The sequence below is a fragment of the Urtica dioica genome, chromosome 12, assembly GCF_054948205.1.
Source record: "Urtica dioica subsp. dioica isolate 48M chromosome 12, U.dioica_male_clone48M_v1_H2, whole genome shotgun sequence".
NCBI lineage: Eukaryota > Viridiplantae > Streptophyta > Magnoliopsida > Rosales > Urticaceae > Urtica > Urtica dioica.
This window is the reverse complement of record NC_142767.1, coordinates 22403959-22421732: the sequence shown is the minus strand read 5'-3', so window position 1 is coordinate 22421732 and position 17774 is coordinate 22403959. Positions and strand designations below refer to the sequence as shown.

General features: G+C 34.5%; 3 protein-coding genes across 5 annotated transcripts; 1 reads left to right on the top strand and 2 right to left on the bottom strand.

Annotated features, from left to right (window-relative positions):
• Positions 1-5569: 5569 nt before the first annotated feature.
• Positions 5570-7190, bottom strand: LOC149380455 (ABC transporter A family protein). The gene is made up of 2 exons (XM_089603638.1): positions 7056-7190; positions 5570-5921 (listed from the first exon to the last, which is right to left on the bottom strand). The coding sequence occupies exons 1-2, from the start codon at positions 7176-7178 to the stop codon at positions 5823-5825; spliced, it is 222 nt and encodes a 73-aa protein (XP_089459764.1). The 5' UTR covers positions 7179-7190; the 3' UTR covers positions 5570-5822.
• Positions 7191-8091: 901 nt separating this feature from the next.
• On the top strand, positions 8092-9788 carry LOC149380454 (uncharacterized). Its single transcript, XM_089602747.1, has 4 exons — positions 8092-8265; positions 8660-8736; positions 9127-9226; positions 9361-9788. Exons 1-4 carry the CDS (start codon positions 8185-8187, stop codon positions 9532-9534), a joined length of 432 nt encoding a protein of 143 aa, XP_089458873.1. The 5' UTR covers positions 8092-8184; the 3' UTR covers positions 9535-9788.
• Positions 9789-10087: 299 nt separating this feature from the next.
• On the bottom strand, positions 10088-16767 carry LOC149380453 (RNA polymerase II degradation factor). 3 transcript variants are annotated; one of them, XM_089602744.1, is made up of 16 exons: positions 16368-16767; positions 15157-15393; positions 14768-14866; positions 14612-14667; positions 14373-14484; positions 14112-14282; positions 13754-14026; positions 13046-13213; positions 12745-12951; positions 12522-12647; positions 12175-12456; positions 11975-12073; positions 10901-11071; positions 10667-10812; positions 10536-10575; positions 10088-10407 (listed from the first exon to the last, which is right to left on the bottom strand). In XM_089602744.1, exons 1-15 carry the CDS (start codon positions 16479-16481, stop codon positions 10539-10541), a joined length of 2298 nt encoding a protein of 765 aa, XP_089458870.1. In that variant the 5' UTR covers positions 16482-16767; the 3' UTR covers positions 10088-10407; positions 10536-10538. The 3 variants fall into 3 exon arrangements, with proteins under 3 accessions (XP_089458870.1, XP_089458869.1, XP_089458872.1); XM_089602743.1 differs by having other exon boundaries at positions 10667-10815; positions 16368-16766; XM_089602746.1 differs by having other exon boundaries at positions 10667-10815; positions 15157-15384; positions 16368-16766.
• Between the last annotated feature and the right edge of the window lie 1007 nt (positions 16768-17774).

Sequence of the window (17774 nt, the reverse complement as noted above, 5' to 3'; positions counted from 1 at the left end):
CCGGTTATTCTTTTTAAAATAAAATTCAGTTTTAAACTAAAAAAAATTAAAAAAAAATAACACCGCAACTACTTAAAACATATTTACTAACTAAAATATCATTAAAATCCTAAAAATACTAATGAAAATTATATAATATAATGTGTATCTTCGAAAAAAAAAACTAACAAAGAGATTTAAAATCCATTTCTAACTACATTAACGTGTTGCTTTAATTAAATAATAAACCGATTGATGCCATTTTTACAGCGGCTTTAGAGAAAACGAGTGACCATGCTCCAACTTTATTAAGTTTGCCTTTCTTTTAAAAAAAAATCCATCACCGACTTGATAATTTTCACTTTTTAAAACAAAGCATAGGACACGATATGTATATGTTGCAATAATGCAAGTAAAAGAAAAAAAAAACGAGTTTGCTATTTTGTGTATGTGATATTCTACATAGGCCTGCATGATTTAAAATAATTTTCCTGTGCGGGAAGAGTTGATATCTAGCCATTTACAAACTTGAAATTGTAATATAGCCAGTGACGGATCTAGGTGGGAGTCAGGGTGGGCCAATGCCCCCCCTCAATTTTTGAAAATTATTTTTTTAACCCCAAACTTTTATATTTTTTTATAATTTTACCCCTAAATTTTACTAATAATTATGTTTTTGACCTAAATTTGTAAGTTTTTTTTCAATAATGCCCCTCCTAAAAAATATTTCTCAAATTTACCCCCCCTTGATTGAAATCCTGGCTCCGTCACTGAATATAGCCACAGTTTGGATAACTTTTGGTTATTAGTAACTTCAATTTATTATCTAATGTTTAAAGACTCTACTACCCTACTTGCCCAATGACACAAATATATGAGAAAAAATAATTAAAAAACGAAATAAATTACAATAACTAAGGACGCGATTAATGAGGAAAAAATTTAAGCATACACACAACCACTTACACCATTTAAAAATGAAAACCAAACGTCAAACCCATTCTTTCCAAAAAAAAAAAATCACAGAAAAAGAAACCAAGCTCTAAATAAATCGCAAAAAGCCAAAAACAATAGCTTGATGAACAGAAAGACAAAGCGTTCGAAAAAAAGGAGATTACGAACAATAACTGCATGTTAAAGGTTAAAAAAATAGATTATGAAATCTTGTATTGGAAGTGGATTATGAAAGCTAGTTTTCCCTGGTTTTCCAATAAGAACTGTTCAAATATTGAATGTTTTTTTCTTACGACCTTGAAACTGAAACTGTAAAAAAAATATAAAAAAATACATGATAATAAATGGTAATATAATGATAATACACGGCATCTATACACACTAAAAATGTATTTGAAATATGGTATTGCATAATAAATGGCAATATAATGTTGTTAACTCTTTTAATAATAATAAATGGTAATATAGCGATAATAAATGGTAATATATAGATAATAAATGGTAAGTCCATGATTTATAAACTATCTCAAAATATAAACTGTCTCTACGAACGTGTGAAGCAAATTTATAACTGATTCTTAAAAAAAGCCAATAAAGTCGGTGTATATCTATTAATTATTTTAAACGTGAATTTTTTTTCTCTCTAAACAGCAAGATTTTTTTTTTTGGCTGAAAATCAAACGTTAATGCACCTAACTCTGAACAACCGTTTATAGTTCAAAATATAATGTAACGCCGATTTGAATCGTGTGAGTATTAATCGGAACCGATTCCTAAAAAAAGAAGCTTTTCAATTACCGTGTCTCAAATAAACAAAATAAATCCACGTACATATTGGTTACTAGATAAAATGTAATATGAAAAAGGTTAAAAAGGAGATTTCATCCTAAACTAATTAGTGCCATGTCATTAAAATGGCTAGTTTTCTAAAAAAACTGAAACGTATGACATTGAAATCCATAAGTTTGTGTAGGCCTAGTTAGTTAGAAAACTCTTTTTTTTTTTTTTTAATCATATCTCATTGCATATGTATAGCTAACTACCATGTTACACAATTCGTTAATTAATGACGTCAGTTAAAAAAATGCAAATTTCGGAGGGATTTAAAATGTCACTGAATTTCATTGTCAATCAATAATGGCAATGAATAGAAAGATTTATCAAGGATAGTCTCACATCGACTGGGTATTACGATCATATTTGCATAAAGAAACTATGCCGTTTAATAAATCTCTAAAAACTTGTGTGAACAAAAGAAAAAATATACATCGTAAAATTTATATTTATATCCTATATATCACATTTCCGCGTAAAGAAAGTTACAAAACCGAATACTACTACAGTTTCAAGATTAAATGTTAGAGTAATTCTGTGCTATTATTAAAAAAAAAAATCACACACACACATATATATATATACACACACACAATGTACTAACTGTAAGAAGCCATGTTGAAAACTAGATATTTTCATGTCTCTGAGCAACAAACAATGTGGAATAAAAACAGCATGGACAGTTTGCTCTTTTATGCCTGTTTTTATTATATGATAGTAGCAATAATAAAAATAATAATAACAATTATTGTGTGTGTTCATTTTCAAAGCTACCATCGCCAAGGAAACAAGTTCGTATTAGAATTATTGTCTTAAAAAAACAGTTGTAGTGGTCAAAGTTCCCATCTTTTGCTATTTCTTTCTTTTTATATAAGTATTAACTATTCTTGATTTATTTAAAAACAGAATTATTGCCCCTCTGGTGCAGAGGAATCTAGGTAGGGATGGGCAGTCTTTTATTTTTCAATATATTTAAAAGTTGGATATGATTTTTTTTTTATGTCCCGCCACTATTACATGGTAGTCCCATGTGATAATTATCTCTTGGCAGGGTAAAGGGAATGCATGTCTATCTCAAATCTCTCCATATGTGTATATAAAAAAAATTACAAAAAAATGGCTACCTAAGCCACCTAAACTATAAGCATTGTAAATTAGTCAACTTTTGGTAAATATTTTATAAATAGTCAATTTGCATACGTGGCAACCTATTAACTATATTTTTTACATGTTTGACTGGATTAAATAAGTATTTTATTAATCTGTTAATAAGTTAACTTGGCTATTTACAAAAAATTAACGAAAGGTGGGCTATATCTCAATTCACTATAACCGTGTGGCTATATAACTTAATAACCCAAAAAATTAAGATACCAATTTTTTTTTATTCCGGAAAATATGACTGCATGAAATGAATAAGAGAATTGGTTCATGTACGGATAGCAAGGTGTTTTTTTTTTCCGGGAAGAAAAAAAAAGTTTTGTTTTGTTACGAAGCCATGCCTTAAGTCTTAACCCACCTCCATGTGAGTCTACATTGCATGCCACTATTCCATCATAATATATATAATATGTTATATTCGAATATTTGAATTTAATTGTATGAAATCATGGTATATAGGAATGTTGTAACAATATAGAAATTCTTGAGTGTTGGTCCATTAACAAATGGGTATAGTCCAACCGAATAATAGAAGAACTACAGATAACGTTGAGTAAAAATTATGGTATTTGTTTTACATCCATCATAAATTATTGTATAGTATTAAATCCAAGCAACAAAAAAAATAAAAATAAAATAGTATTAAATCCCTTTCAATCCATGCTGAGTCAATCAAAAAGGCTTACTGAAGTGGCCTGGCCCAAAAAGAAAGATACTAATTCGGTCCAATGTCAAATCCTTTTTCGCGCCATGGTAGGTACGGTCAGAAGTAAAGAGTGATCTAAAAAACCGATTCATTTTTTTTTATTATTATTACTACGAATACCGTCGTAATCCATATAATTATAACACTATCGTTTTTGTATTAATATTGCTCTTTTTTTTTTTCTATATATCATTTTGTGAGTTATTTATATTTTGTAATTAGACGATATAAACTTTTGACGGAGCCTCAATTTCGAACGGGATTATTATTTTGAATTTTACCAAAATCAAATAAATGTTTTTTACTTCCAAAATACTATGTCAATAAATATTGATTATTGTCAATAAATGAGCATACCTTTGGAATAAAAAGCATTTATTGGATTTCGATCACAAACTTTTTAAATAGTCTTTGGAATAATCTCATTTCGAACTTCTGTCTTCATTGCCTATGGGTGAACAACTTGTTTCAAAATTTAGCGATCAATAATTTATAAGTTGTTAAATTATCAAAGGTAAACTTGTACGAATTTTTCACAAATAACGATAATTTTATAGTATTGAGAGTTGGCCGATGTGTTAGAATTATTTCAAGGAAAGTTGCGGATAAACTTTTGAAAACTACAACTTTTACCCTTAAAATTTTATTAAGTTTCATATTTTTTACCCAAAATTATATGATTTTTTTAAAAATTTGCCCTCCTAAGTTTTCCTTTTCAAATTTGCCACCCTGGCTCCGCCACTGCTCATATTCACGACCTCAAACTAGGTTTTATTGCTCACTGCTTGATCTACCCCACTCGGTATAGGAAACATAATTAGGAAAGTAATAGGAACAGTGTTTTAAAAGGCAACATTATGAAAATTGAGGGTATTCTTTAAATCCTTTTAAAGATAGTGTTTTTTTTTCAACTGTAAACAACGATCTCTTTTTTTTTTTTTTTTTTTTTTTTTTTTTTTTTGTTAATGAAACCGTAAAATAGTGCAAAACATAGCACCTTTTACAACTTGAAATTTTTCGCTGTAAAAACGTTATGCGCTGCGACTAATTTAAATAAATTACTACCACACTAGTTTAAATAAATTACTACCAAATGAAACCTAGAGGTTCTTTGTTATTTGCTGAAGTCGTGGAGAAGAAAACAAAGACTCTAGACTCTATTTTTACGTAAGTCTAAAAATCAACAAATAGCCTCGACAATATTCTTCCGACAAGAAGCCATTCTCATTTATCACAGTAATTTATACCTGAAACTGCCTCTAAATCCAAGCCATGGTTCCCATTTTGAAGTAACTACAAATCTTATAACAGTTCTTTCATTGGAAGCCAGGATCTGCGTTTCACCAAGTCCTGTGGTAGTCTGAAAGAAGTACAAATAATCCTAGAACTCAGTTTTTCCTAAGGTTCTTAATGCTGTCGAAAACCCACGATTTTCCAATTAAAAAAAGGGTACATTAGGAAAATCACCAACTTAAACATTTGATATCGCTAAATAACCAACGTTTGGTAAATCTTAGGTAAATAACAATTTTCATGCACTTACAGACGTAAATCATACATAAATAGCCACCTCCACATATTAGGTCACGTCATTATTTACGGCTATTTACCTAAGATTTACCAAACGTTGGCTATTTAGCAAACGTTTAAGTTGGTTATTTTCCTAATTTTCTGTTAAAAAAAAACCCATTTTCTGCTGCGTACCAACCAACAAAAGCAATTTTCGTTTCCCTGTCGTTTTTCCACAATTTTAATGGAAAACCATGCCTCTTTCGGTCCATGATTTTCCATATTTTTTCCAGCACTCTTTAGAGCCAAATCAACATCTTTTTGAAAAGCTTGATTTCATGAGTTTTGTTTTTCTATTTTTACCGAACCAAGAACTCAAAGCAACGCTAATGTACAAATGAAAACGAAATTTGTAAGTGAGTATCTTTCAAGTTTTATCATCAAGTTGAAGGACAAAACTTCCTCGTTTCATTTTGCTTTGATTATCATCACAAATAAACCGAGGACAAAAGCAATTCCACTGGTACAATATTCAAGTATCAACGATCTCGGTTATCTTGCAACTGAGAGAGTATCACCGTATTATTCTTAGAGAATGAAAGTGCGAACCCAAAAAAAAAAAAGACGATCTCAACTGGTTTCATTTCATCATGGATCAACAGAGGCTCTAAAAAAAAGCTTACTCCGTTGTTTCTGTTGGCTTCGGATAATCTTCACTCTGTTTCAACTTCTCAATAGCTGAAATCCGTTGGTCCAGTGTCTCAAGAAGACCGTCCATCTGAACAAACGAACAAACAACCACAAGAATCAAGCTCCAATCTCTGACCCACATACCAAAGCTTTGATTTTGAAAGAAGCGAATTTAAGAACTTGGTTCTAGAACATTCTAGCACAATACAAAAGGAACTACAAAACTAAGCAGAAACAACTAGAATACCTTCAGATTATTCACAACCATCGATCCAAGTACGATCACATAAAATTCCCCGCGAGATTGGAATTCACAGTGTTAAGTTCGAATTAAAAAAAATGCAATTATTCATCTGGAAATTCATGGTATTGAAGTGTTCAAGCGACAATATTGTAAGTATATAAGAAAATAACAAACAAACTTGACTACCCTAATCCATTTTCGTGATATAGAATTCACAACAAGATATCGAAATAGATCAAGCACCGAGATAAACTGTGAAATGAAGTAACTAAAAAAAGTAAGCATAAAAAAAAACAGCATAAAAAGAGACCTTCATTTTGTAAGAACAGACCAAAGAGGTATTGTTTTTATTCTTATTTTAGACCATTATACCATGGAAATATCCATCACCAAACCACGATGACCTCGATATTCCATAAAAGCATGTATTCGAGAAGAAGAAGAAAATCCAGAAACTTGATTCTAAATCCATACAAAGCCCCTTTAGACAGCAACAGAAAAGAATTAAGCAGAAACAAAGAGCACAAAAGAGAGACCTTCTTTCAATAAGATGAACAGAACAAACATGTATTGTATTGTTCTCATTTCCAGTCTCTCGTTACCTCAACATAGCTACGATTCCATGAAAATACTCGTATTCACTGGAATCATTTCACAGTATCAAGTTCTTGAAACTGCAATTCTTCATCTAGAAATCCATGACATCGAATCTAAGGTTACGATAATCTAAATTCACTTCATTGCAAGTAACATCATAAGATAAACTACCCTAATTCATCACAATAGTTTTCTCGTTGTTTCTTTTTCATGTAGAATTCATAACAAGATCTTAAAATAAGTTAAAGCGCCACGAAACTGAGAAGCTACGAACTCATTCTTATACGGAAATTCAACTATGAACAAGGTTTGCGCAAAAAAAAAAAAAAAAAAAAAAAAAAACCCAAAAATTAGAAGAGGAATAAAAAGAAGAAAAAAAACCTGTTGGGAAATCTTGCTATGAGCGTGCTTGTAATCGTTATGAAGAATGAACATTCCACAAATCGACGCCGTCGCAACTCCGGCGAAAAACGACGCCGCTCTCACTCGAAACACGTAACCCATTTTCTTCTTCTTCTTCTTGTTCTCTCTTCGCTTCTTTACAAATTTTGCCGATCTATATGAACTTTTATCAAACGACGTCGTTTCAACATATTCCAAAAAAAATTAAATGATTTTAGTTTTGAGCACATAGAAGGGTTCGGGTACGGATATGAACGGGCACACCTATATCGGTACCTATTAGAACAAATATTCATTAATCCGTATCCGTTAACCTGTGTTTTCAAGCGGATTGAATAATGACCGAGAATCGGGTGTGAAATTTCAATACTCGTTGCTCGTTAATCAGGTTCAGAAAAAAAAATTAACCACTCTTTGAGTTTAAATATAAACTAAAAACTATAATTTTAAAGTCAAAATATAATTTAAAGTAAAACACTAAAGCAAATTAAAATTCTTATTTATAAAACAAATAATTTAAAAGAAATAAGGGTAAAGGTATCTAATTAAATAAAATCATAACGAGTCTAGCTAACGGATTAACAAGTCGGATGAAATTTCATATATTCGTGCCCGTTTAAACGTTAATGGTATTACCCGTTTATCCGTTTTGAACGGATATTATCCGACTCGTTACAAATGAATAACGGGCGGAATAACGAGTATCGGATAAAAATGCTATCCCTCGTACGAAGAATTTCGTTAAAACTTGGGACATCGTGACTTTGACTTGCGTTGATTCAGGCGTCATAAGAAATTAAAATATGTTTGTCAAAAAAACAAATTTAATTAAAAAAAAAAATTAAAATATGGCTGTACAGACTACAGAGAGAGAGGGAGAGAAACAAAATGTAACGTGTGTTTAGTAGCTTATGCGTTGTGGGGGCTTTCTGGCCTCTCTTCTCACAATATAAATTCCACACACACACACACACACACACACACACTTCATATATATTTGGTTCGTGATTGACAAGAAACACACACACAAAAAACAGAGCTCTTCTTTTCTTTCTTTTGGGTAGAAAGAAAAAAGAAAAAAGAAAAAAAAAACGAAAGGGAAGACGAAATGGACGAAGTGTTACGAATGTTGAGTGAGAGTGAACCTTCAGCTCTAATGCCCAACATCTCTAGCGATCAGATTCAAAAGGTTCTTTCTTTCTTTTTTTCTTTTTTTTTTCTTTATCTTGTGGGTTTGTATCAAAAGGTGGCGTCTTTTTTTGTGTTTGGTGTTTCAGAAAAAGGTTATGTTACGCTCTTCGCATAAACTGTTGCTATTGATAATATATTAGTAAATAAATAACAACAAATACAAGCGCTGTGATTCATGTTCTATGTTTTTCTTTTTTCTTTTTTCTTTATCTTGTGGGTTTGTTTGTATCAACCAAAAGGTGGCGTCTTTTTTATGTTTGGTACTACAGAAAAAGGTTTTGTTTCACTCTTTGCAAAAACTACTGCTCTTCATAATATATTTGTAAATATATACTTAAAATCCAAGCGCTGTGTGATTCATGTTCTTGAGGATATTGGTGGTTACGTTACAGTGCCTTGAGGAGAATTCGGTGTTGATTCGGATGATAATGGAAAGCCAGAGACTTGGGAGACTCAACGACCGTGAAATGTGAGTTTTTTCTTTTTTCTATTTTTTTCGAACTTGTTGAATGCAATTCTAGCTTGCGTTTGAGCAGTGCAACAAAATGGAACTGTAAAAAGATTCAGAGATTAGTTGTGAAGAATATATATATATATATATATATATATATATATATGCTGTAGACTGTAGTGCTAGGCATAGATTCTCTACTCTTGTTTTTAATTTCATTTTACTCTTATTTCTTGAACATCAATCATTTGGTTCTCATATCAAACCTTGTTCTGAATCTGTTGAGAGAAGCCAGGCATTGTGTTTTGCCATCAACCTTGGCTTAATAACATCACAATATATGTTAATGTTGCCTTCATGTCAACTTGAATAGTTTAAGAATTTTTATTTTATTTTATGTATTTACAGACTTACAGATCAGCTTCAGAGGAACTTGACACTTCTCACCAAACTTGCGGATGTGATGTTACCGCCGCCGCCACCACCTCCTCCGCCTCCGCCTCCACAGGTGGGTCCCATTTTGACTCACCCTTCGAACTTAGCCAATTAACTTACTTTTTTTATTTATTATTATTATTATTACATTGGTAATGTTTTGTTTTGATTTATTTATTGATTTGGTGATCGAAAATGGCGGTGTAGCCTTATCCTACTGGAGTGTCGGTACCTTGGCCTGCAAGGCAGCCACGAGCCGAGGCAAACAGCGAGCCACGTCACTTGCTCCAACAACAACAACAACAACATTACTTGCCCGGCACTCAATTCGGCGCGCCATTGGGGAATTCGGGTTTTACCCACAACTTTTTCGCACCATGATTACATTTCTAGGGGAGAGAGAGTTGTGGCATGTTTTGGTTGTTCAAGTAACTACAGAGATAATTGCATTGCGATTATGAGGTGTTAAGAGTTGGGATAGTTTTGTTAGTTTAAGATCTCAACTGTGGTTTCTGGTGCATAGGAAATGGGATATCTCAACATGTGGTGATTTTTTCTAAATACTTGGTTTTTTTTTTTCCTTTCTTCTGTTCGTTTCTTTTGCTAAAGTATAGTCATGATCTGTGACAAAAAAAAAAAAAAACGCCTATTTTCTGCCGTGAGTAATGACAGGTAATGATAGGAAATTTTGGCACGTGCTCATTTATTGAGAAGATATGCCTCTAAATGAACGTTGTTTTGTCTTTTGTTCGACCGTAGAAACATGTATGTTTTCATGTTTGGCTCGTTAGCGTCTGTGAATATGTAGGAATAAAGTTTAACAGGAAAAAAAAAAAAGCAGAGAGAGAGATGATGAGACGTCACAACTCACAAGTCATGTAATTAACATGATCTACTTAAGTTTAAGGATCAGCCCAGAATTAAATAGAGAGAGTTGAGAAATGGAAGCAATTTTCGTTTCAGTAAAATATAAATAAGGGACAAAACGAGCGAGAGCTATCAGAGACCTCGCATGAGCAATTGTTTTGTTTGTGCCAAAGGGAAAGAGATCACTTATGGCCCGCAGATAAACAAAGTACAGAGTCGCTTTAGATGATAAGAGAAGAAGAAGAAGAAGAATCACAATAAAAACTATTCCAAAATAAATAAATGGGGATTCCAGCTATTCAATTTTTTCAGACAATTTTGTATGAATTTAAAAAGAAACCCTTCTCTTCTTGTCAACAATCTGCTAGGGACTCCTTTACTTCCATCCTACACAATACAACATAAAAAAAAAAATCACAAACTTCAAATTTATTTTTATTTTTTTTAGAAAAAAATCACTTTATTGACACAAAATTTTCTATTGAAAGTGGACATCAATATGATACTACACTTACATACTATCTTCTCGGCGGAAAAGCCTGTGAGCCAGTCGACCTGTTGGGAGTTCAAAGCAATAATCTTGATAAGCATTTAAACAATTTTCTGATATGTTTTTAAACTTGTATACTATATTTCAAAGTCACACCTGCCCTGTTGCTTGGCACCGAAGTTAGAGCTGTTAGATCTCCCATTAATCGATCCCACAGGAGGCTGGGCAGGCGCCGAGGTCTTTGCATTAGTCAAACCCCCCTCGGAGACGCCGTAATACGCACCATTGGGTTGCTGACTCTGCTGCTGCGTCAACATTCGAGAAATGGGTTTGCAAAAAAAACAGTGATTAAACATTAAAAGAGAATCGATAAATAAATAAATAAAAAACCTTTCGGGGTCTGTTTTGAGCCATTGGTGTGACGGCCACGGAAGGCATGCTTGAGGAGTACGGAGGCGACGCTGCTGCCGCGGCGGCCACTTTGGCAGCGGCTGCGTTCGCTGCCACCATTTTCTGTGCTCCTTCGCGAAGCTGGATCTGATCGCCCTCTATCATAAAAAGCTACACACATATGACGAGACAACAAAAAAATCAACATTCCGATAAAAAAACAAAATCAGCATTATTGTCAGTTATGACAGTGATTAGATCTTTTTTTTTTTTTACAACTGTTGCATCTGGGTTAGACCCGACTAAAATCCACGTGGCCCGAGACTGACAAGGTCCCAAGAATCTCCCTAACCACTAGACCAACCCCTTAGGGTTATGAGAATGATTAGATCTTGAGGGTGGGGTGATTGTAAACAAGTAGTTGTTAGTTAAAGGGTGGGGTTTTTTTTTCAGCTTAGGCTTAGTTTTTATTTTTTTTAGAGGGAACTGAAATAAGTATTAAAAAAAAAAAAAAAAGTGGAAAAGAGAAAGCTTCGACTCGTTTGAAGCAACATACAAGCTATAGCGCGAGCTCGGACAAACTATAGGAATACAAATCTGAAATAAGAGAAGAAATCCAAACACTAATATTCTAAAATGCTATCCCAAAGAATGTCTAGAGAGAGTTCTTCGTCGTCAAAGATACATTTAATTCTTTGTCAAACATAAAAGCTTCGGCTTAGTCCCTAGGTTCTCGTCTGACCCCACAACTTTTTGGGAACTTAAAACACTAGCATTTGCTAGGTGGGTACCTTTAGAGAGTCTAGAACCGTTGACCTATTGGACATGAACCAAGTGCTTGACCCTAGACCTAGACCAACAACTCTTAGGCTAAAGGGTGGTTTTAGATTAAATTATAATATCTTTAGTCTACAGATAGATCAAGTAATAATGAGTGAGACATGGAAATTATATGTGGAAGAAATTCCTTCAAGGAGAGTTTAGGGTCTCTCGAATACCCGATTATCTTGCACATTCATGATATTAATAAGAATGGAACAAAAACTTATCACGTAAATGGTTCAAGAAACTCACTTCAGGGTGGCTGCCCAGGAAGTCGTCAAGCTTGCCGTATTTTTTCTTGTAATCATGCCAGTATAAAGGTGCAAGCATCTTTCCAAGTCTATTCGGTAACTGTAGACGACAGAAAATGAAGTGAGAAAGAAGTAAATAAAAATTAAATGGGATGCCTTGTGCAGCAAGCTACTACGCAGGTCAACTGAAATATGACTTACCGTTGAACTTATCCGGATTCTACCGCCTGGTGGAATTGTGCGAACTATGCAAGCCAACAAAGACCTTTCGTCTAAAAGAGCAATCTCCACAGTCCTCTCTACAATCGGTGAGATTGTCTGCCCGGACGAAACAAACGATGCTTCAGACACTGCTGATTCAGTAGCATTGTGAATGGCTGCTTTGTTGAGATTCAGATTATGCACTAAAGTATCAGCCTCTGTGCTTATAATTTGGTCTGCTATTCCACCATCCATTGAGGCTACGACAGTTTGTTCTTTAGCCTGTACAAATTACAAAGATTAGATTTGCCAAGCGTCATTCTTTTTTTCCTACTAATATCACCAACCTCTGTTTCATTGTTCTGCACAAGTGATGTCAGCCCTAGTGCGGTCTGAAACTGGGATGAAATCTGCTTCAATTCCTGCTCTGTCTGAGAAGCGGCGAAGTAACCTCTATCAATAGACCCGGGAATCTGTTAACAAAGTAAATTTGAAGTTCAGTCACTAAAAATAGATTATTATATGCAAAAGACAAAGACGTATAAGAGTGTATTCCTATACACTATATACCTGAGCAGGTGCTTCTACTAGAGGAGATGGGACAACAGAACCAGGATCCGACACTTGGCCAATATGAGCGTTCATATACCCCGGAGGAACAGCTTGTCCATTAACAGACATATCATAGTTGTAGCCTTGGTCTGGTCTCCCCAGGTTTTGCTCAGCTGGCGATGATGATCTTTCATTCTGTGCAGAAATTTGGCTGTCTTGCCCAGCCTATAAACAAAAAGTCAACATCGTATAATGTATCATCAGCATGGGAAACATCTTTTATTTTATTTTTTCTTTCGTTCTTTTTTTTTTTTAAGACCTGTTGATTATGCCACTGTTGGAGGGATTGATAATGGGCAAGATGAGATTGAGGAACATGTTGATGCATAACAAATGGATGAAGAGCAGCCAACTGAGTGGGTGGAAGGTAAGATGGCATCCCAACGATAGACGAGGGAGGTATCGCAACACCAGATGCGTGGTCACTCTGAAAATTAACACAAAAATCTCAAGAATCCCGATCATATCTATCACGGTATTGTGGCAAGGAACCTCAGAAAATTCATTGATGAGCTGATACGAAATACGAAGATAACCGGGTATTTGAGAGACCTGTAGCTCTCCCAAAAAGAATTTCTTCATTTTTCCTCTACTCTCTCATGTCACTTACATGCCTTAATCCACCGTAGTTCTATGCTTAATGGGCTAGGATATCATCAATTATTCTAGAAACAACCCCTTAATTAATAGCTAATTATTACAATTACCCAAAGCCCGTAAGATCCTATCAAATTGATTGAATAAATCGAATCTCATCCCTTGATCAACACTAGTATAACCTACTACTCTAACTCTAAAATAGAACCTTAATTAATAGGTAATTACTACAATTACCAAAGCCCTAATATCCTATCAAATTGCTTGAATAAATGCCACCTCATCCCTTGATCAGTACTACTATCCATGCCCATCATTTAAAAAAAAAAAAAAAAGTTAGTAAAAAAAGGAAGGAAAAAGAAATTATAACCTGGGTTGACACATTTCCGGCAGAAGCAAATGAAGGGGCATTTTCGGGATTTCCATTAGGAAGTGCCACGGTGTTTCCGCCAGTTGTCCCCCCGCCACCGTTCATCTCCAGCTGATTTCCATCATTCTGACCATATTGAGAAATCTCCTTTGCGGCGTTTTCTTGGGACATACGTGACTCGTCGGTGAAAGTTCCACTTCTTTCTCTTGCTTCAGCCAGCTCGAGTTGGAGTTGTTGTACAGCAAGCAAATGAACTCTCTCCATCTCAGCAAACTAATATCAACACGCATTCGAAGTATCAATGAACTGAACGTATAATTAGCTTCAAAAATCAAGAGTGAGAAGCAAGAATATGAACCTGTCTTTGACAACCAACCCAGAGCTGATTGTACTGTTCTGTGCGCTCTCTGAGTTCAGCTTGCAAAGTGGTTGACTGAAGGGCGTCCATTTCCTGGACTCGGGTGATCCATGCTTGAGCCTCCCTCAACCGTTCATCCTTGTAAAGAATTGTCTCTTGAATGGCCCTATTCTGAACAACATACTAACCCATTAGACAAACCATTTCTTTTATAAAATTAAATCAATTATGGAAGTACTCTGACACTCGTGTAACACAAACCTGGTCCTGTAAGTCCAAAATTTGCCTCTCTTTTTCCTGAAAATGTTCTTGAAGCTCATGTATTTGCTTCACATGTTGGGACCTTTCAGCATCAGAATGATCGCGCTCTCTTCTGCCGACCCCGTAAATAGCACAAGTACGAAGCTCGGTTAGAGAAACAAGCATTTGATTCGAGGGAACACAAAATGTTGTAAGCCTTGAGTTCTAAGTAACACAAAGGAAAAAAAAAGATTAGATACCTATAATTTGCCAACTCTTTGTTCTGCTCTCGCAGGAGGTCTTCTTTTGCCCAGGCCTGCAATAGAACATGAACAGAGTAATTGTACGATTCAATTCTAGTACATCACCTTTCTCTGATATTTATGAATTAATTAATAAGTAAATTAATTTCAAACCGCTTCATTATCTAGTTTGATAGCATGTAGCTCTCTATCTTTATCTTCCAACTTCCGTTCCAAATCACGAATTGTCTGATCCCTTAATTGCAGTTGCTCCTGCATCGCCACACAAATGCCACCTTTTAAGCTCTTTTAGAATAATAATCACTACGAAACTAAATCATCATAGCAAAATTCAGTTTGTCAAAAATAAAATAAAAAATAAAAAAACCATAGTAAAATTCAGTTTTGTTTAAGTGATAGAGTTTACGTTCAAAGTCACACGCCAATTAGTGAATAATAATTCAAGGTGTGTAAATTAATCAGATACGCCAGTATGCATATATCTCACGGTTATGACACAGATATGTGGCTTATTTAAACGGGTTTCGTTTCTGACACAAGACCTGAAAATCCGCTGCAGCGTTAGCATGCTCCTTCATCTGCGCATCGAAGCTATTCCTCATTTCTATAATCTCAGACCGAGCGATGAGTTGGGATCGGATTTCAGTCTCAATCTGTTGTAATTCCTCTCTTTGCCTCGTAACATCGTGAAGCCTCCTCTGCAAGAGATCATCGTCCAAGCTTCCATCGATTGTGATCGAACAGAAGTCCACATCGAGCGCCTCTCTTCCCTGATGCACCTTCACAAAGGTCACCATCACCAAAAACAAAACAAAATACATATATATATATATATATATATATACATACATATATATATCATACATATATATACATATATATATGATCTGAGCTGTGATCTCATATAGGGTTCTCTCTTCAGATTTCTCTTCAGATTGCCCTAAGTTTTTACTTTCCATTCCCAATATTCAGCCAACATCCAGTTAACATTAAACTTTAAATTGATCACAGAAAAAACCTATCATGCAAAATTTGAATCACAAAATCTAACTAAAAACTCAGCGATGCTTGAATATACCCAAAAATGATAACACAGAATACCTTCCATCATAGTTTTCATAGCTTAAACCACCAAATGAATACACTCTCAACTTTCTTCATCTTGGGTCTAGCTTGAAAATACCCAAAACTGATAACACAGAATACCTTCCATCGTAGTTTTAGCACTAACTTTCTATGTCTAAGTGTGAACACATTGCAAAATTCTCATCCAACTGATCGCTTTTTTTTTTTAACATGAACACATAGTAGGTTAAAAATAACCCCAAACAAGCAAAATTCCTAAATTATGTGAAAGTATCATGGGGTTCCATCTCAAAACCAATTGGTAATGAGAGGAGTAACCCATGACCTGTATAAACTCGTGTTAGTTCCCATTCACTTTCAACGTGGGATTCCTAACAAATTATAACACCCACTCTGAAAAATGAAAACCCAAAAAAAAAAAAAAACAGAAACAGATTAACTGAGCTCAATCCTTAAAACCCTAGACTCACCCTATAACACCACACATCAAGCTAAAGAGCTTTCAAGAGTGAAAAAAACATAAATTCCCGAGCCAGCCAAACAAAGAGAACCCGTAAAACGCGACTGATTTCATTTCGAATTTAGCCCTACATTTTACCAACAACCAAACAAGCCAATGTCGCTTGGGTAAACAGCAAAAGAGGTTTATTTTATTATGATAAAATACCTCGTCTCCGACGTTTCGAACAGAATGATGGTCCGAAACGGCACGCCACTCTTTCCGCGACGGCTGAGTCGGAATCGCCATCGGACCACCGCGTCCGGCGGCGGAGGCCTCCATTGAATCGGAAACACAAAAATAAACGTCTCTCACTTCTCAAACTCTCTCTCCGTAGAAAATCACTAAACCCTAGATTTTTCACAGAGACTCAAGAGCGCAAAATGTTTGAGATTCTCGACCAATCCGTGAAAACAAAACAACGATACACGGATTATCGGGACGTATTAACAACTGGTTCAGTCAGAGGGTGTTTTTGAGAAAATATATGTATCGGAGGGATCAAAGTGAAATTGGCGAAGAGTTGACGAGAGTGAGAGACTCAGAGAGAGAGAGTGAAAAAAAAATCACAGGGTAGTGAAGCTCCCGCCATTTATAGGGCGATTTCACCACTAGAAGAGACAGCGAGGTTTGTAACTCCACGCCTTTTCTTTGACGCGTGTGTGGTACGCGTATTTGTTATTGTTTTTTAATCTTTTTTTTGTTTTGTCTGTTTTTTCAACTTTCAAGATCAACTTTAAGATATTTCTACAAGGAATAGTACATTACCCACTAGTGATATCCCTTGTTATTATTCACTTGCCCAACATGGCAACATGTAAGGAAAAAAAAATTAAAAGATATGATATCGCTCACTAGGAATTCTTGCTGAATGTTAACTTATGCTTGATATTTGCTTCTTCTATAAAAGTTGTTTTATAGAAATGACCGAAATAGTTTTTGTTTTAGGAAAATATAAAAAGTATTTATAAAATATAATATTTATAAAATATAATATTTTCAAAATAAAAGTTGTTTCAATTTTTTTAAATGGTATTTTTCAAACGTAAGTGTAGATTATATCGAATTTTGTCTTCATCAACTCTATTTTTTCTTCTTTCACTATAAGAATACCGATTTTAGGGGGCCAACATTTTGATTTATTCCAATGAATTTCACTACTCTAATTATGTAATCCTCACCGTTTTTTTTTTCTATTAGCAAAATTCTTGATTATTTTTTATTTACATTATTTAAATGAAATATATCATTTGTTTTCACCAACATAGGTACCAACAATTCACACCAACATACATATTTCTATCATAATCTATGGAATCACCAGTTTAAGTCCCGACAATTTCAACTTACTTAAGAATCTACTGGTTTAAGTTCCGGTAACTCCCATCATACAATACATGTTTCATAATCAAGATCCCTTAATGATATCCGCGGACATATTTCTTATCGGCGCTAGGCGGGAGAGTGCGCAATCTCCGAAGATAGCCCTTACCTAATCTCCATGTAGTACCACCACGAAGCATAACAAGTCCTTGCTAACATGGAGACTATGTCGAAGGCGATACCATTCGTATC

Excerpts from the sequence above, each read along its gene's own strand:
- LOC149380455 (XM_089603638.1), bottom strand. The coding sequence starts at position 7,178 with ATGGGTTACGTGTTTCGAGTGAGAGCGGCGTCGTTTTTCGCCGGAGTT. Across the intron at positions 5,922-7,055 it reads ATAGCAAGATTTCCCAACAG|ATGGACGGTCTTCTTGAGAC; the intron begins GTTTTTTTTCTT and ends TCGTTTGTTCAG.
- LOC149380454 (XM_089602747.1), top strand. The coding sequence starts at position 8,185 with ATGGACGAAGTGTTACGAATGTTGAGTGAGAGTGAACCTTCAGCTCTA. Across the intron at positions 8,737-9,126 it reads AGACTCAACGACCGTGAAAT|ACTTACAGATCAGCTTCAGA; the intron begins GTGAGTTTTTTC and ends ATGTATTTACAG. Across the intron at positions 9,227-9,360 it reads CTCCGCCTCCGCCTCCACAG|CCTTATCCTACTGGAGTGTC; the intron begins GTGGGTCCCATT and ends ATGGCGGTGTAG.
- LOC149380453 (XM_089602743.1), bottom strand. The coding sequence starts at position 16,481 with ATGGAGGCCTCCGCCGCCGGACGCGGTGGTCCGATGGCGATTCCGACT. Across the intron at positions 14,027-14,111 it reads GGGTTGGTTGTCAAAGACAG|TTTGCTGAGATGGAGAGAGT; the intron begins GTTCATATTCTT and ends TGTTGATATTAG. Across the intron at positions 11,072-11,974 it reads TCCTGGGCAGCCACCCTGAA|CTTTTTATGATAGAGGGCGA; the intron begins GTGAGTTTCTTG and ends ATATGTGTGTAG.